Here is a 17,230-nt window from a genome sequence, read left to right as displayed (position 1 = left end):
TGGGAGGAAGATCAGGAAGAGTATCTGACTCAGTGCAGCTCTGAGCTGAGTGAAGGGAGGGGGGGGGTGTTGGGGGAAAGTGCCCTAGGCTTCCCTGTAGTCCTAAGACAGGCTGAGACCTGGACCTTGGACCCTTTGTCGCAGTGGCTGCAATGCTTGCACCTGGACAAACATCTCGAGTAACAAAATACAAAGAAAATATAAGGGACCAAAAACAACCACATGCATGCATGGTTGGGGCAAATTATGGGCAATAGGATGCAAAAAAAACCAAAACAAAATGAAGAAAAGCACAAAAGACTAAGTGCCACTTCTGAAGAGCCTAGCGTAAAAGCAGGCGTCAGAAGCCAAAGCCGGGCACTACACATGCCCCCTGCACCCAACACCACCAAAGGGGTGGGCAGACCACCTAAGCCACTGTTCTACCCAGACCTCTGGACCCACCGCTACCCTCACCCCATATAAGGAACCAGCTCACCACCCCCCCAATGAGTAAGCAATCAAAGAGAACTGTTGTTTATTTTTGCTCCCCTCAGCAGCAGCAGGGGCCCCAATAAAGCCCTGCTTGAACTTCTCATTTGGTTTCTTATCAATGTCTATTGATTAAGGAAGGCCAAGAATCCATGTTGGTAACAATTCCAGGGAGGCTCAGAGAGGCCAGTGTGAACTCAGCAGGGACTCATTAATCACAAACCAGTCTTCAGGGGGTTCATTTTCCCCCAGATAGTCCAGTCTTAGTGCTTAGTCGCTGGCTGGATGCAGCCTGTGGGAACCAAGGCCTCCCACCCTTCATGCAGTCCTGGTAATTCAGGTGCAGAGGTTAAGCTGCCTGCAGATGGCGGTTTGTGAGGCCCATTCTCCTGGCTGCATCATAAAGGTCCTGCATTCTGAGTGCCTCCCCTGATCACTCCAGCTTGTAATGATGGCTGATAAATTCCTATAGAACGAATGACTCCTCCTCATTCTTCAGCAGTTTGCAGTCACCAACTTATATTTGTCACATGGCCTACATGCATTTGCTTTGTATTTCAGTTCTCTGTTTATGTTTGCACATTTCCTTTCCAAATTATATTCAAAGCCTGGCTTCATCAAGATTATTTTTAAAAGCCTAAAATTCAATAACTGTCAGTTATTTCATTAACACTCCTTGAATGCATGATCAGTAAGGAATAAATGAGATTATGATGAATCCCAGTAATAATCTGCTTAAAAATAAGGAGTTTATGCCATTTGCAACAACACTTGGTTGGTCCTAGAAATGATCATACTAAGCGAAGTAAGTTAGACAGAGAAAGACTAATATCATATGATATCGCTTATATGTGGAATCTAAAAAAATAATACAAATAAACTTCTTTACAAAACTGAGAAGGACCCATAGACACTTATAAATAGACTTACAGGAAGAGGAGGATAAATTAGGAGCAAGGGATTAGCATATACACACTACTCTATGTGAAATAGATAACCAGGAGTTCCCGTCGTGGCGCAGTGGTTAACGAATCCGACTAGGAACCATGAGGTTGCGGGTTCGATCCCTGCCCTTGCTCAGTGGGTTAACGATCCGGCGTTGCCGTGAGCTGTGGTGTAGGTTGCAGACGCTGCTCGGATCCCGCGTTGCTGTGGCTCTGGCCTAGGCCGGTGGCTACAGCTCCGATTCAACCCCTAGCCTGGGAACCTCCATATGCTGAGGGAGCGGCCCAAGAAATAGCAACAATAACAACAACAACAACAACAACAAAAAAGACAAAAGACAAAAAAAAAAAAAAGATAACCAAAAAGGATCTACTGTATAGGAGAGGGAATTATATTCAATTATTTTATAATAATTATAATGGAAAAGAATCTGAAAAAGAATATGTATATATATATATATATATATATATACACACACACACACACATACATATATTTTTTAAAAAATAGCTTAAAACTATCCAGGGCATGACATACATCAAATGTAGTTATTCATTTATCATCAACAAATATCAATTAAGCATCTGTTGTGTGCCAGGCATGTGCTCAGTGAGAAGAACACACAGTGCTGAATAAGACAAACCAACCTGACCCTAAACCAGCCTGCTTATAGGTTTGTGAGATACACACAATAAATGCATAATTTAGAGAAACGAGTAGGAAACTTACCAAAGGATGGTCTCCTGAAGTTGTATTTACTCCAAACAATTGGTTAGTATCAGGAAATTGAGGCAGGTTCATATAAAAGACAAACCTAAGATTATTATCACAAAATTCAAAGCTGAGGAATCTGTAGACAATAGGCTGATCTCCCCTTCAGATAGACAAACCAAACGATCTTCCTGGGACATTTCTAGGATTGAATCTCTTTGCCAGAACTTTTGAATCCCAAATGACATAGAGATCTCTATAAAGCTTAAGTGGAAGCAGATTTATTTATTCATTACTTAGTCCTTTTTTCATGCTCATTCATTTGGCTGAGAAAGACAAAGAAGACGCACTTGCCAGACTCATAATTGTTTGATCACATGAGTGTCTATGTTAAAGAGTTTCCACTAGTATCTAGTCTTTATCTGCAATTTACCTTATTTTTTCCATTATAATAAATAAACATATAGTTAGTACTTTCAGTGTGCTTAGCGAAGAGGAATTACACATGGATAAGACATTCCTCTCCCGGCCTCAAAAATTACTACTGAAATCAGATAGTATTTTTTGTTTGTTTTATGGCTGCACTTGCAGACTAGGGGTCCAATCTGAACTCAGTTGCAGGCCTACACCACAGCCATGGCAACACTGGATCCGAGTTTGATCTGCAGTCTACACCACAGATTGTCACTGTTTAACCCACTGAGTGAGGCCAGGGATCAAACCCATATCCTCATGGAGACAATGTCCAGTCCTTAACCCTCTGAGCCACAATGGGAACTCTGGGTAGTATTTTAATTTTATTTTTAATACTACCTTTACTACTAGCTTAACTACTTAATCAAGTTGAATTTGATTCTCTTATATAAACTTTTATTGTGATCTGCAGGAAATAAATCAAGCTTTGACTTTTTCATCTGAAAAATTATCTCCAAGTAAATTATACAAATATTGCTCTAGAAAAGTTAACATAGGTGATTAAATTAACATTTTTTTTTCTTTTAGGAAAGTCTTCATAGACATCGGTACTTGAATTCTTTATTTTCTCATGAAAACTCCACTGCCATTTATGGAATAAATCAGTTTTCTTATTTGTTTCCTGAAGAGTTTAAAGGTATGGTATGATGGTACTAATAGTTAGTTTCCTGATTTTATTTTGTTTCCTTAATTTTTGAAAATTGTTCAATAGTGAATAGAGTAAATTGAGTAATAATTAACATTTATTAAAAACATAATAGGGGAGTTCCCATCATGGCACAGTGGAAATGAATCCAACTAGGAACCATGAGGTATCGAGTTCAATCCCTAGCCTTGCTCAGTGGGTTAAGGATCCAAGTTGCCATGAGTTGTGGTGTAGGTCGCAGATACAGCTCGGATCTGGCGTTGCTGTGGCTCTGGTATAGGCTGAAGGCTACAGCTCCTATTGGACCACTAGCTTGGGAACCTCCATACGCCACAGGTGCGGCCCTAAAAAGACAAAAAAAAAAAAAATCTAATAGGTGTCAAGTGTGTATCAGGTGCCAACAGTTGGAAAAATAAAACCATGGCCACTCTTATTACTCTTTAAGAATGAAATATGATAAATATACACATTTCCATGTGGTTCTGAGGGACAATACCTCATCATTTTCTCCAGTTTTCTAGAGCTGTTTCTACTCAACACAGCCATGGTTCCATAAGTTATGATAAAGCAAGGATGTCAATTATACTCACTTTTTTATTGGTCTGCTTCTATCAAATCAGTCATTTTATGTGACAGCTCCAGCCCTATTGTAGGAATTTTCATTTTTGCAGCTTTCAGCTCTTCCATGTCATGTCATGGAAAAGCGCATAGGCAGACTTGATTAATAACTGTGTTGAAAAGTTCTTCCAGAAAGAATCCTTGTAATATCATTTGCTTGTTTTTTCATTTCACGTTCGTTCTCAGCTATTTATTTAAGAAGCAAACCTTCCAGATTCCCCAGATTCCCAGCAGAAGAGCAAACGTTCATCTCCAACATCTCTTTGCCCTTAAGATTTGACTGGAGGGACAAGCACGTTGTAACATCAGTGAGAAACCAGCAGACTGTACGTTTTAGGTTGTTTTTGTTTTTTATTTTTTGTTTTTTTTCCTCTTTTCATTTCTTTTTTAATCCTGGCTGGAACGGATTTGAGGTCCAGTTCAGCCAAACTTGGAATGGAACTATCATTTCTGTATGTTAAATCATACCTCAACCATCAAAAAAGGGTAATGAAAAGGGAACCCGTGGTACAGTGAGAGGTAGATGTTGAGGGTCCTGCCCACCCTGTGCTGTGTCAAGGTTAGCAAACTTCCAGAACAGCAGATGGAAGGCTGGCAGGGGCGAACTTGATTACCAAATGTTTATGGGGTTCAAATGGAAAGTCACGCTGTACAAATAACATGAAATCAGGCACCTTTCCCACCAGTGTGTCCTGAGCTCATCAGAAAATCCCACCCCCTACAGGATCGCACACATATTACCTATGATCCTTAAAACTGCAGTCATTTCTTCTATTACGTGATAGGACAGAATGTTCCTGAAGATCCCCACTGTGCAAAATCATGCACTAAAAATGAAAGGGATGATGGGAGAAATGAAGTTAGGACAGAGCACTAAAACTAAGTGACGCAAAAAAAAAAAAAAAAAAAAAGAAAGTCGTAAAATTGCTGCACAGTTTTACATGCAGTAAATGATGAATGTGTAAGTCCTGTGCTACACAGAGCCCTGTACCTTGCAAAAGTCCTAAGTATGCCTCTGAGTGTGGGTGGAAGGAGAGCGGCAACTTGCGAGTCCTTGAGATGGGTGGCGGGAAGATTATCTGGAATCATTACAAGAGCGGGACTCAGGATTTGGGCGGGGTGCTCATAGCTCGGGGTGAGCCATCTCGCCAGCAGATCCGAGGTCCAGTGGGCGGGCTCTGCGCCCCTTGCCTTACACAGGGATGTCAGCCCGCTCTGGCAAGTCCGTTCCCTAACCACAGGGATGTGGTTTCCGTTTATCTGCAGTGAAAACCTCAAAGGTCATTCAGCCTCCTCAAGTAAGGCCAGTGTTTTGGACCTAATAGTTACCCAGTCACCGTCTAATTAGGAGGATCTTTTAAATTTCTCAGATGCTGTATTTACTGTGAATAAAAAAATATTCCCCCCCAAGTCATTTGCTTTATAATTAGATGTGTAATGAAGGGTGGTACAGTCTGAAGCACAATCTATCCAGGAAGTGCCTACATTGTATTAAAGGGGAGGTTTTCACTAGGAATCTTTTAACTAAAGGATAGATGTTTTTGAGTAGGAACTGCCCTCCTGGAGCAGCTGTAGGGAGGGAACCTAAAGCTACCTGTATTTCCATTTCTCCAGGAGTGGAGACCCAGCAGTAGCTCCCTTAGGAATGCCTTACTTAGTCTGCCAGCTAACTGGAGCTAGAGACATAAATAAGACCACTCCCAATCAACAGAGTCAGTACGTCATACATATAAATACATCCATTATTTTTCCCATATAGCTTCTTACTAACTATTGAGTAGGTTTTCCTGTGCTATACAGAAAGTTCCCATTTAATCATCTGTTTTATACAGTAGTGTGTATATGTGATTCCCACCCTCCCAATTCTTCCCTCCCCTCGATGGTTTGACTTAGAGTAACCATAAGATTGGTTTTGAAATCTATAAGTTTGTTTCTGTTTTTTTTTTTTTACATAAGTTCTTTGGTATCATTCTTATTTGATTCCTCATATAATATGATATCATATGCTATTTGTCTTTCTCAGTTTGACTTCCTTCACTTAGTACGATAATTTCTAGGTCCATCCATGTAGCTACAAAGAGCATTATTTCATTCTTTTTATGGCTGGTTAATATTCCATTGTATATATGTACCACATCTTCTTTATCCATTCTTCTGTTGATGGACATTTAGGTTGCTTCCATATCTTGATTATTGTAAATAGTGCTGCTGTGAACATTGGGTGCATGTGGATTTTCATGCTATAATTTTCTCTGGATTGATGCCCAGGAGTGGGATTGCTGGATCATATGGTAGTTCTATATTTACTTTTCTGAGGTACCTCCATACTGTTTTCCATAGTGGTTGAACCAATTTACATTCCCATCAATGGTGTAGAAGGGTTACTTTTTCTCTACACCCTCTCTAGTGTTTATTGTTTGTAGATTTTTTATATGTATGACTGGTTCACTTTGCTGTATACCTGAAACTAATACAACATTGCAAATCAACTATATTCCAATTATATTTAAAAAAATAAAGCCATAGAGTCACTCAGAACTTCACTTCAAAGATGACCAGCTGTCCTTCCTTTCTTTGCCTATAGCACCTGGTCCAGGATTAAGTCAGTGCTGCCCATTTTTAAATTCCACTGTCATCTCTGCCTTCTCTGCCTACTCTTTCTTTTAGAAAATTAAAAAAATTTTTTTTCAAGTTATAGTTGTTTACAATGTCGTGTTCATTTCTGATTCCATTCCCTCCACTTCCTCCCTTTCTTTAGGGCGAGACCTTTTATTCTTTTGTTCTGGTTTGTCCAATAAAAGCAAGTTAAGAGATCCAGATTTAGGAAGGTGGTTATCCAGTATTTTAATGGGAAATGATTAGCATGGGTTTCTGTCACTGGAACATTTCATGTGCGTTCATCTTCAGCCCCTGTGTCCATCACATAATTGGTGAAACATGCACATACATTCCCATCCCTGGTCGCCTCACCCCTGCCTTCTGCCCTTGGGGTGGGGGTGGTAGATGGGCACAGAACTGAGTGTTGGGGAGAAGCAAGAGGGATTGGAGAACGGAGTGGGGATTTAGTACACTTCTTAGATACAGAAACCACCTGTTCAATGAACAGGTGGTTCATTTTTAAAAAAAAAAAAACCAAACTAGCCCATTTTTTTTCTTAAAAAAGACCATCAGTCCAAGTGCTTTCTCGATCTCTAAAATTCCCTTTTACTTTGCAGTTCTCAAACTTATAATAGTTTACTTTGAATGAACTAGATTTCGATGCTTATAAAAGAATTGTGGTTTTCATTTCTTTTTTCAATTAGAAAATCAACAGATAGACATTTATGTTCTGTAAGCCTCCAGATCCTGCTCACTTGACTTGAGCATTTGTGATATTTAGAGATGTTGGTTGACTTGGTTTGAACATTCCTTGATAACCGATACCATTTTATTTCTATTTCTGACAGTGTGGCGGGTGCTGGGCCTTCAGCGTGGTGAGTGCAGTGGAGTCTGCATATGCCATAAAAGGACAGCCGTTGGAGGTCCTGAGTGTCCAGCAGGTCATAGACTGTTCATACAACAACTATGGCTGCAATGGAGGGTCCACACTCAATGCTTTGTACTGGCTCAATAAGGTAACTAGTTCCTCAGCCTTTTAAAGCTGATTGTTTGTATGTTCAGAATTCAGACACTTTACTCTCATACACTAAGTAATGTTTTCAACTTCAGAAATGTAGCTAGCCAAAGGTTGACTCAATCAGAAGATTTAAACATGAATCGCTTCTGGGCAGATCAGCCATTGAAAAATCAGTGTGAAAAATCTTAACCTGAAATCCATTTTCAGAAAAATATTTGTTTATTTGATCCAACATTGTAAATCAGCTATACTTTAAAAAGTTGTACAGATAAAACAAAAAGTTTTGAATGCTTTTGGGGGAGCAGATGTGTTCCTTAATGACCTAGAAAGATGATAATTTATGAATTTTCATTTCCATAGATGTTCTGAATATTAAGGTTGAAAGGGACATCGGAGTCAGCTAATTGAGTACTTCTTTATGCAGTTGCAGAAATGAGCCCCAGGAGGTGAGACAGTCTTGCTCAGTCACTAGCTGACAGAGAGCTACAATTTGGTCCTCCCCTCCTTCCCAAGGGCTTTACCTAATCCTCTTCCTCTGACACTATCCCAGGTCAAGCATCAGATGCATGAGACCCACCAATGAGGGTGCTATTTTGTGCTATGAAAGCTTGTCAGGATGGAGTTTTCTGCATTTGAATAGCCTTCCCTTGTCCATTTTCTGTATTTTGGGCCACTTCCCTGTACATATTATGAGCCACAATGGCTTGTGTCTCCTCATTCCCATAAGCCAAGCATTCTGAAGAGGAGGGTTCTATCAAGACAATTTAAAAATATGTGGCATATGTCAGATGAAAGGCATAGAGAGAAGTGGACAGAAAGATGATTGTGAGCATAACGCATGACCACAGTGCTGTGTGAGCCTCAAAGGCTTGCCCTGGAAGGAAAGTGGACTACACCCTTGTATCCTCAGGAGAAAGATGTGAACTTTATTACTCTCACAGTTTATTATCAGATCATCAGAGGTTCTAGTGAAAGGGGGTATGAGAAAAACATGAGTAAAAGAGAAAGACGCTGAGTTTAATTACTTGGGATGTCCATAAACTGGGATTTCCCTGGTGGCCTAGCAGGTTAAGGATCTGACATTGTCACTGCTGTGGCTCTGGTCACTGCTGTGGCGCGAGTTTGATCCTTGACCCAGGAACTTCTGTGTGTCACAGGCGTGGCCAAAAAAACCAACCAAACGAACAAAACACCTAAAGCTTTAGTATAAGGGTTTTTTTTGGGGGGGGTTGTCTTTTTTTCCAGGCTGCACCTGTGGCATATGGCTAGGGGTCTAATCAGAGATATAGCCGCTGGCCTACACCACAGCCACAGCAACACCAGATCCTTAACCCACTGAGCAAGGCCAGGGATCGAATCTGCCACCTCATGGTTCCTAGTCGGATTCATTTCTGCTGCGCCACGACGGGAACTCCTAGTATAAGATTTTAATATAAGATTTTTCATAACTTAAAAAATATCCACACAATGAAGGTGCAGCCATGTGGGATCTTATTTTGACACTTTGTAGTGAGTTCCACTTTATTTTTCAAACAACCGTGTAACAAAGAATATTTTGGGTGATTTTTTTTTCTTGTAGACACAAGTAAAAGTGGTCAGCGATTCAGAATACCCGTTTAAAGCCCAAAATGGCCTCTGCCATTACTTTTCTTGTTCACATTCTGGAGTTTCAATCAAAGATTACTCTGCATATGACTTCAGGTAAATGTCTTATTCTGTTGTGGTTTCCTCTGTATTTCTTAACCTATACTTTATTGAGAATTCGGAGTTAATAACTTGATTGATAGGATCAGTACATACTTTTAAGTAAAAACTAGAGACTTAATTGGCAATTGCCATGGAGTTCTGTGGATGTTTTTTCTGAAATATCTCCTTAATCTTCCCTGTGTCATTACAAATAGAAATAATGCACTTAACACATTTAAAACCAGTTGAAGGTATAATGGATAGCCCCTCTTACCAAGTTTAAGTGTCACAATTATCCTTACCTATGCATTTTGGTCTTACTGTTGAATCAATTAAAAAAAAATGCTTTGTGTAGACCTTCCAGCTCATGTCAAGCATTCTGTTCACCTAGAAGAATTTTTAACATCCTCTCTGTCCCTTGCATGTTTTAAGTAATCAACTGTAAGAAAACATGACCTGAAGTTTGCATAGCAAGTTCCAGTAGGCAGAGTATATTAAGAGGTAATAGGTGACACGGCCCATCCTATAGGTGCGGTGGGCTGCAGGGGTGGCTAAGAATAGGTTGAGGAAGAGGACTTGAGTTGGAACTTGAAGGACATGATAACTCTGGGCAGGTTTAGGGGAAAAGAATCATTCAAAAAGTCTTCTAAAACACCTGGAAAACTCAAAGCTGGATGGAGAACCACTATGGCTACTTGATTTAATGCAAATAAGTGTTCAGGAGTGACAAGGACAGAAGGAGAGTCATCCAACTCCTGGCTTCGTTTTTTCTTTTTATTTTAATATGAAGGCAGATTTGCAGTCTTTTGAAACAGAGAAAACAGAAAAATGTTACATTAAATTCAGCTAAGGTGACACACTGCCCTAAAACTTATTGAATATAAAAGAATCTCTTTGTCTAGATGATGTGTCCCCATGGGATTTGAAAGAAATTAAGGATGAAATTGGAGCCTTGAGCAAAATGAAACCCCTATACATCAGCATCCATGTGTCCGAGGACAGAGTAATGGTCCCTTCAGTGATGGTCTGCAGTAGAGGCTCCCAGGGAGGCAGAACTCTGCAGCCGGCAGCATGAGTTTCCCAGAGGGCAGGGTGCACAGGGCATGTGATAAAACACTCATGGTCACTGGGCACATTGCTCCACACCACCTTTGAGAGGAAAAGTCATACAACTTAGAATAGATTTACAAGGAGATCCTGCTGAATAGCATTGAGAACTATGTCTAGATACTCATGTTGCAACAGAACAAAGGGTGAGGGAAAAAATGTAATTGTAATGTATACATGTAAGGATAACCTGACCCCCTTGCTGTACAGTGGGAAAATAAAAAAAAAAAAAATGAAAGGAAAAGTCATGCACTTTCTAAAATGTTCTCACTTTCTAGTGATTCTCAATAAGCTGTCAGATCCTGGAGGGTCTAAGTGAAACCCATGCATGAGAAGGAACTACATCTTCAAAAGGTCCTTAGAAGGGGCTCAGGGAGTAGCAGCATGAGCAGCAGATTGAAAAAGTGATGGAGAAACAAAAGAATAATAAGCATTAGTCTGTGGTAGACAGAAACAGTGAGTGAGGAAGAGAGACAGACAGACAGACTGAGAGACAAGGTGAAGGTCAATGCATTGGGGCTTAAGAGGGATTCATCAACCCTTGGATTAGAAGAGAGAAGGTTCCTTTAAAAATCCCCATGTTATGCTGAACACCAAACTCCCTGAGAACACAGCGCCAAGCTGTGTTAGACTCTGCAAGAAGACTTTCTTTGGATTTACTCATTGATTCAGATATTTATGGAACCCTGTTTTAGGTTCTGGGGATTTGGTAGTAAACAAAACAGATAAAAAGCCTGCCCTCAGGACTATAGCTTAGTGATAGAGACAGCAATAAAGCAAACAAAATTGTGCCTAGTCTGTGAGATGTATTAGCTTTTAAAGAGAACAGAATCGCAGTGAGGTGAAAAGGAAACATTGAGGGGAGGGGAAAGTGTACAGTCTCAGAAAGGGAGGCCAAGGAGGGTTCCCTGAGGAGGTGACATTCGAGTGGGAGGGAAATAGCAGCAGGAACCGTATGTGCAAAGACCCTGAGACAGAAACAGTTCTGGCATATTTAAAGGACAGTAAGAAAGCCAGTGTGGGCTCTCATGGAGAGAATAAGACTGACAGGTTACGAGGTGATAAAGGGCCTTGGGTCATGTAGTTCCCTTAGAGCAGAGTCTTAGAAGACTGGTCTTAGATGATGAGATGCAGAATAAAGCTCCACAGGTATATTGAGGGATTTTTTTTTTTTTTTTGTGAGGATACGAGAAGAGAGTGTCAAGGAGTGCTCCAGGATTTTTGCCCTGAAAACACTCAAAGAAAGAATTCGGCATGACTGGAGATGGGAAAGTTCAAGACGGGAACAGGGTATATTAGGTTGGTTTGGGAAGTATAGGAAGTGATCTGGGAAGCCCTGGGAGGGGTGTAGGGAATGAGACACACCAGAGAGCCGCATGTCTTTGGGAAGCAAATTCCTACTAAGGGTCACTTGGCCCTTGGTCCTGGGGACCCCTGGGGAACAAGGTAGACAGTTCACTTCAGGCTTCTCCCCCTCAGGCACTCTTCACTTCCATGATTTATTAGCTGAAGGTGCAAATGGAGCAGAGGTGAAGAATGGGCTTGATTCCCTCGCCCTTTAAGAGAGAGGAGCCTCGGACAAACAGCTGAGAGTCTCCTTGTGGGACTCTGGTTGACTGCACTGCAGAGGTCAAGGCCAGAGGATGTGGGCAGATCCGTCTAACATCTGGTATAACCAGACACTGGACCAAGATCCTGGTACTTGAATATTATCACTTCCACCTGAAGTACCTGAGCCTCAGAGAAGGTCACATAGATAGAAAACTCTAGGGCCAGATGAGAATGCGTAATCTGTCCAACTCTGAAAGTCATACTTTATCCCTGACCTCTGTTTTTAAGGTCATGAGCTCTTAGGTTTTTATTATTCTTTGGCAACATCAACCCCGGGCAAAGCTATCAGCCAAAACTTTCATAAAATCTTGTCAAAAAATAAAAAATAAAAAAAATAAAAGGAGTTCCCGTCGTGGCGCAGTGGTTAACGAATCCGACTGGGAACCATGAGGTTGCGGGTTCGGTCCCTGCCCTTGCTCAGTGGGTTAACGATCCGGCATTGCCGTGAGCTGTGGTGTAGGTTGCAGACGCGGCTTGGATCCTGCGTTGCTGTGGCTCTGGTGTAGGCTGGCGGCCACAGCTCCGATTAGACCCCTAGGCCTGGGAACCGCCATATGCCGCAGGAGCGGCCCAAGAAATAGCAAAAAAAAAAATAATAAAAAAAAATAAAATAAATAAAATAAAATCTTGTGCAGAATCATAAAAGATCTAAAAAAAAAATCCATTGAATCATAAAAGCATAATGTAGTCTTCAAGCAAAATGATCACTCATACCTAGTCTTTATCCCACATTTTTGCTCATCAGACCCCAGGAAAAACTTCAGAAATCAAACTAGGATATGAGGAAGACCATGTAAATAAACAAGAAGGGAAAAAACCTACTACATATAACAATGGACTGAAAAACTAAGATACAATATAACACACTGAATTCTAGGGAAAATGAGATACAAATTTAAATGCTCATCAGGGGTCGGTAACAGATAAGACTCACCTTAGTCACCACATCTTGATGACAGTAGAGTTTAGGGAATTCTTCAAAAACTGCAATGTTTATATCTTACTGATGTGAAATTAATAGTAAGTTCCCGCAACAAGCTTTGATATTATAGCCATTATGTATAACATACATTTTGATAGTAGTTCTGTATTGGGCTAAAAAAAAAAAAATGGAAATAAAGAAGTTCCCATTGTAGCTCAGCCGGTTAGGAACCCGACATAGTGTCTGAGAGGATGCGGGTTCCATCCCTGGCCTCACCGTAGCATTGCTACAAGTTATGGTGTAGTTTGCAGATGCAGCTCAGATCTGGCATTGCTGTGGCTGTGGTGTAGGCCTGCAGCTGCAGCTCCAATTCAACCCTAGCTCTGGGAACTTTCATATGCCACAGGTGCAGCCCTAAAGAAAAAAAGATGGAAATAAGGATACTGTTTGGAGTATATTTTAACTTTCTTGAAGCCCACACTCTTCTGAAAAACAAGTGACAATGCCAGTCAGTTCTGGAGCCAAATGGAGCCGTTCTTGGCTGGCCTTGACCATGGCATGCCCTCCTATTTCATATTTTTCAACAACTGTGAAATCTTTTCCCTAGTCCTGCCTCAAAGCAGAGATTATTACTAAATTGTCACCCACAGAGTTAACTACCCTCTGCATTCTGAAAAGCTTCTCTCTTTCTTCATCTTTCTACTTTCCTCACACCTTCCCTGTAACTTGATCTTTGCTTTCCAGTATTTACTGTGTATCTTTTGTTATCTTTAAAAGGTGGAGCCAGTTGTGTCCTGGTTAATACAGAGATTATCATATTGGCCATAGTGGGATTACAAAGCAGTCCCTCAAATTGAATAAAATAGAATATACATTGTACAATAAAACCTATCCTGAACAAAACTATCAATTTATTACATAACTTAGAAATGAGGGAAGGAAACCAGGTTTATTGCAAACCTAGAGTATAATGGATGTGTTAGACATACTACAAAATCTATACCTATAATTTCATTCTTACGTTGATTCTGCAGAGTGGATGAGTAATAGTGGTATACAGCTGGAATTTGAACCCAGCTATGTGTTACCTCAAAGCTCACACCCTACCATGGTGCTTTTCTCAGAACTTTATCATTTTGCCATTTTAGGTAGTCTTACTGAATACCAACTATTATTATAATAGCAAAAATTAGAGATGCCTGCTTATAGAAATCTAAAAAAAAAAAACAGATCTTCATGTTAGCAGGTAACATGAATAAACCTTTAGAATGAATGTGTAATTTCTATTTCAATAAATTCCACTATTGGTCACTCATGTATTTTCCTCATCTGTGCATAGAATATCCCCTTGATAGAAACTGATCTCCAGCTGGCATGATGATGGCTTATTTACTTGTTCAAGGCACTAATTCACCATGGTTTGCTGCAGCAATAAACTAGCAAATGCTATCTTAATGGCCTGAAATATCAGCAGCTTGATTTCAGTGTCCTGCACCCACAAAGCTGACCTTTAAAAATGTAAATTAATGGTTTAATCACGGCCTTTTAAGATCCATGAAGGCTGACTGTTTTGTCATATTAGACTTTTTCAACACAAGTCCATGTGGGGAAGCAGTAAATCTGTCTCACCATCTTCACCATCCCATCCTAGTTCTCCTGGCTCTTAACAATTCTCCTTCCCTGTAACTGTATTCACCACATTCAGGTGAATTCCTCTAATTTCTTTTTTTTTTTTTTTCTTTTTTTTTATTACTGAAATGAATTTATCACATCTGTAGTTGTATAATGATCATAACAATCTGATTTCACAGATTTCCATCCCACAGCCCAAGCACATTCCCCCACCCCCCAAACTGTCTCCCTCGGAGATCATAAGTTTTTCAATGTCTGTGAGTCAGCATCTGTTCTGCAAAGAAGTTCTGTCTGCCCTTTTTTCAGACTCCACATGTCAGTGAAAGCATTTGATGTTGGTGTCTCATTGTATGGCTGACTTCACGTAGCATGATAGTTTCTAGGTCCATCCATGTTGCTAAAAATGCTGGTATTTCGTCCTTTTTGATGGCTGAGTAATATTCCATTTTGTATATGTACCACATCTTCTGGATCCATTCCTCTGTCAATGGACATTTAGGTTGTTTCCATGTCTTAGCTATTGTAAATAGTGCTGCAATGAACATTGGAGTACATGTGTCTTTGCGAGTCGTGGTTTTCTCTGGATAGATGCCCAGGAGTGGGATTGCTGGATCAAATAGTAGTTCTATGTTTAGTTTTCTGAGGAATGTCCATAATGTTTTCCACAGTGGTTGCACCAATTTACAATCCCACCAACAGTGTACTAGGGTTCCTTTCTCTCCACACCCTCTCCAGCACTTATTGTTTGTAGACTTTTGGATGATGGCCATTCTGGCTGGTGTAAGGTGGTACCTCCTAGTGGTTTTGATTTGCATTTCTCTAATAATGAGTGACACTGAACATCTTTTCATGTGTTTCTTGGCCATCTGTATGTCTTCTTTGAGGAATTGTCTGTTTAGATCTTCTGCCCATTTTTGGATGGGGTTGTTTGTTTTTTTGGTATGGAGCTGCAGAAGGTGTTTATAAATTTTGGATATTAATCCCCTGAATTCCTCTAATTTCTTTATCTTATGTTCAATGACATAAGTTGGCTGGTCTCTTGACTCTTACCTAGTGTGGCAGAGATGACAAGATATCTCCACCCATCAGGCTTTCCACTTTCCTTATTTTAAGATTCCCCATAGTTTAGTTGGGTACTTTGCCAGCTGGCTACAAAATTTCATTTCCCATCTTCCTTGATGCTAGACTTGGTCATATGACTGAGTTCTAGTCGATGAGACCCATGCAGATATGTACAGAATATGTGACTACATCTGGGATCTCAACCTGATAGTAGCACTTCCCCTTTCTACTTCCTGTTGTCTGAAATAGGTGTTAAATGCCTGGAGCTCCAGCAGCCCTCTTGGGCCACTGATTGACCTCTGGAATAGAAACTTCCAATAAGAAGAGGCTGGGTTCCTGGGGTCCTGGAATCCCATAGTGTTCTGGACGTCCAATCTTCTAGACTTTTTTTTAGGTTTCATCACTTAAGTCTTCTATAATTGTAATCAAACCTACCTTTAAATGTATACAGATTAAATAGATCACTAGATCACTTTATCAAATGCTTTTATTTTTAAATTTCTTAACCAAATATTTCTTCCTTCGGTAGTGGCCAAGAAGATGAAATGGCAAAGACACTTCTTACCTTAGGCCCTCTGATAGTGATAGTGGATGCAGTGAGCTGGCAGGATTACCTGGGAGGCATTATACAGCATCATTGCTCAAGTGGAGAAGCAAATCATGCTGTTCTAGTAACTGGCTTTGATAAAACAGGTAAGTGCTGATAAGAATTGACTGATTGACTTCCCAGCTTGAACTCCAGCTGGATAAATGATTGCCATCCTTTTAATACTGAAACGTGGTCCTATTATACCTAAGTCCTCATGACCTTCACAAATTTTCACTAAACTTCAGGTATACACTCCCTGTCCATTTTGGTAGATGCCTTGTTAAAATGACACTAAATTCTTATTTATTTATTTTGCTTTTTGGGGCTGTACCCATGGCAAATGGAAGTTCCCAGACTAGGGGTCGAATTGGAGCTACAACTGCCGGCCTACACAGCTGCGGGATCCCAGCTGTGTCTGTGACCTACACTACAGCTCACGGCAATGTTGGATCCTTAACCCACTGAGCGAGGCCAGGAATCGAACCTGCATCCTCATGGATACTTGTTGGATTCATTGCTGCTGAGCCATGATGGGAATTCCCAAAATGACACTAAATTCTTGATGTAAATAATATGCATTCTCCATCTGGAATGTTTAGGGAACTACTAATTATTTTATTATACTTATCTAACAATTCTTTCCTCCTTTTTTGAATTCCCTGGAAATGTGTGTGTGTGTGTGTTTTCATTTTCTGTAGAAACTGTATTAAGGGAGATGAAGTCAAACATATTTCTATTATGTGTGTGACACTAGTGCAGTTCAAGTTTACTTAACTGGTTTATTATCATTACCTTACATTTTTAATCTTTTTCTTAGAGCCACTGTACTTTTCAAGAACTGAGCTTTAAAAAAACATTCTTTCACCACAGATACATTTTTCAAGGTCTGTTGTCCTTTTATGTTTTGCAGGAAGTACCCCATACTGGATTGTGCGGAACTCCTGGGGAAGTGCATGGGGCATTGACGGTTATGCCCTTGTTAAAATGGGAGGTAATATTTGTGGTAAGTTATGAATTTATATTTAACACTCCAGGTTAAATGTCGAGGAAGAGACTATGAATATATTAATATTATAAACCTCTCTAGTCCATACTGGGTAGCCAGGGTACTCAGATCACTCTTACAGTAATAATTGCAAT

General features: G+C 40.3%; 1 protein-coding gene across 1 annotated transcript in view; it reads left to right on the top strand.

Moving 5' to 3' along the window:
* Window positions 1–17,230, top strand: part of CTSO (cathepsin O) — a 37,738-nt gene that overhangs the window by 14,452 nt on the left and 6,056 nt on the right. The window contains exons 3-8 of the mRNA XM_021100531.1: window positions 3,130–3,238; window positions 4,052–4,191; window positions 7,312–7,479; window positions 9,061–9,182; window positions 16,031–16,194; window positions 17,001–17,093. Of these exons, the coding sequence (XP_020956190.1) occupies window positions 3,130–3,238; window positions 4,052–4,191; window positions 7,312–7,479; window positions 9,061–9,182; window positions 16,031–16,194; window positions 17,001–17,093 (796 nt within the window). The remainder of the gene's footprint in view (window positions 1–3,129; window positions 3,239–4,051; window positions 4,192–7,311; window positions 7,480–9,060; window positions 9,183–16,030; window positions 16,195–17,000; window positions 17,094–17,230) is intronic.

Source organism: Sus scrofa, chromosome 8, assembly GCF_000003025.6.
Source record: "Sus scrofa isolate TJ Tabasco breed Duroc chromosome 8, Sscrofa11.1, whole genome shotgun sequence".
Taxonomy (NCBI): domain Eukaryota; kingdom Metazoa; phylum Chordata; class Mammalia; order Artiodactyla; family Suidae; genus Sus; species Sus scrofa.
The sequence above is the reverse complement of the archived record's forward strand: the minus strand, read 5'-3'. Positions and strand labels throughout refer to the sequence as shown.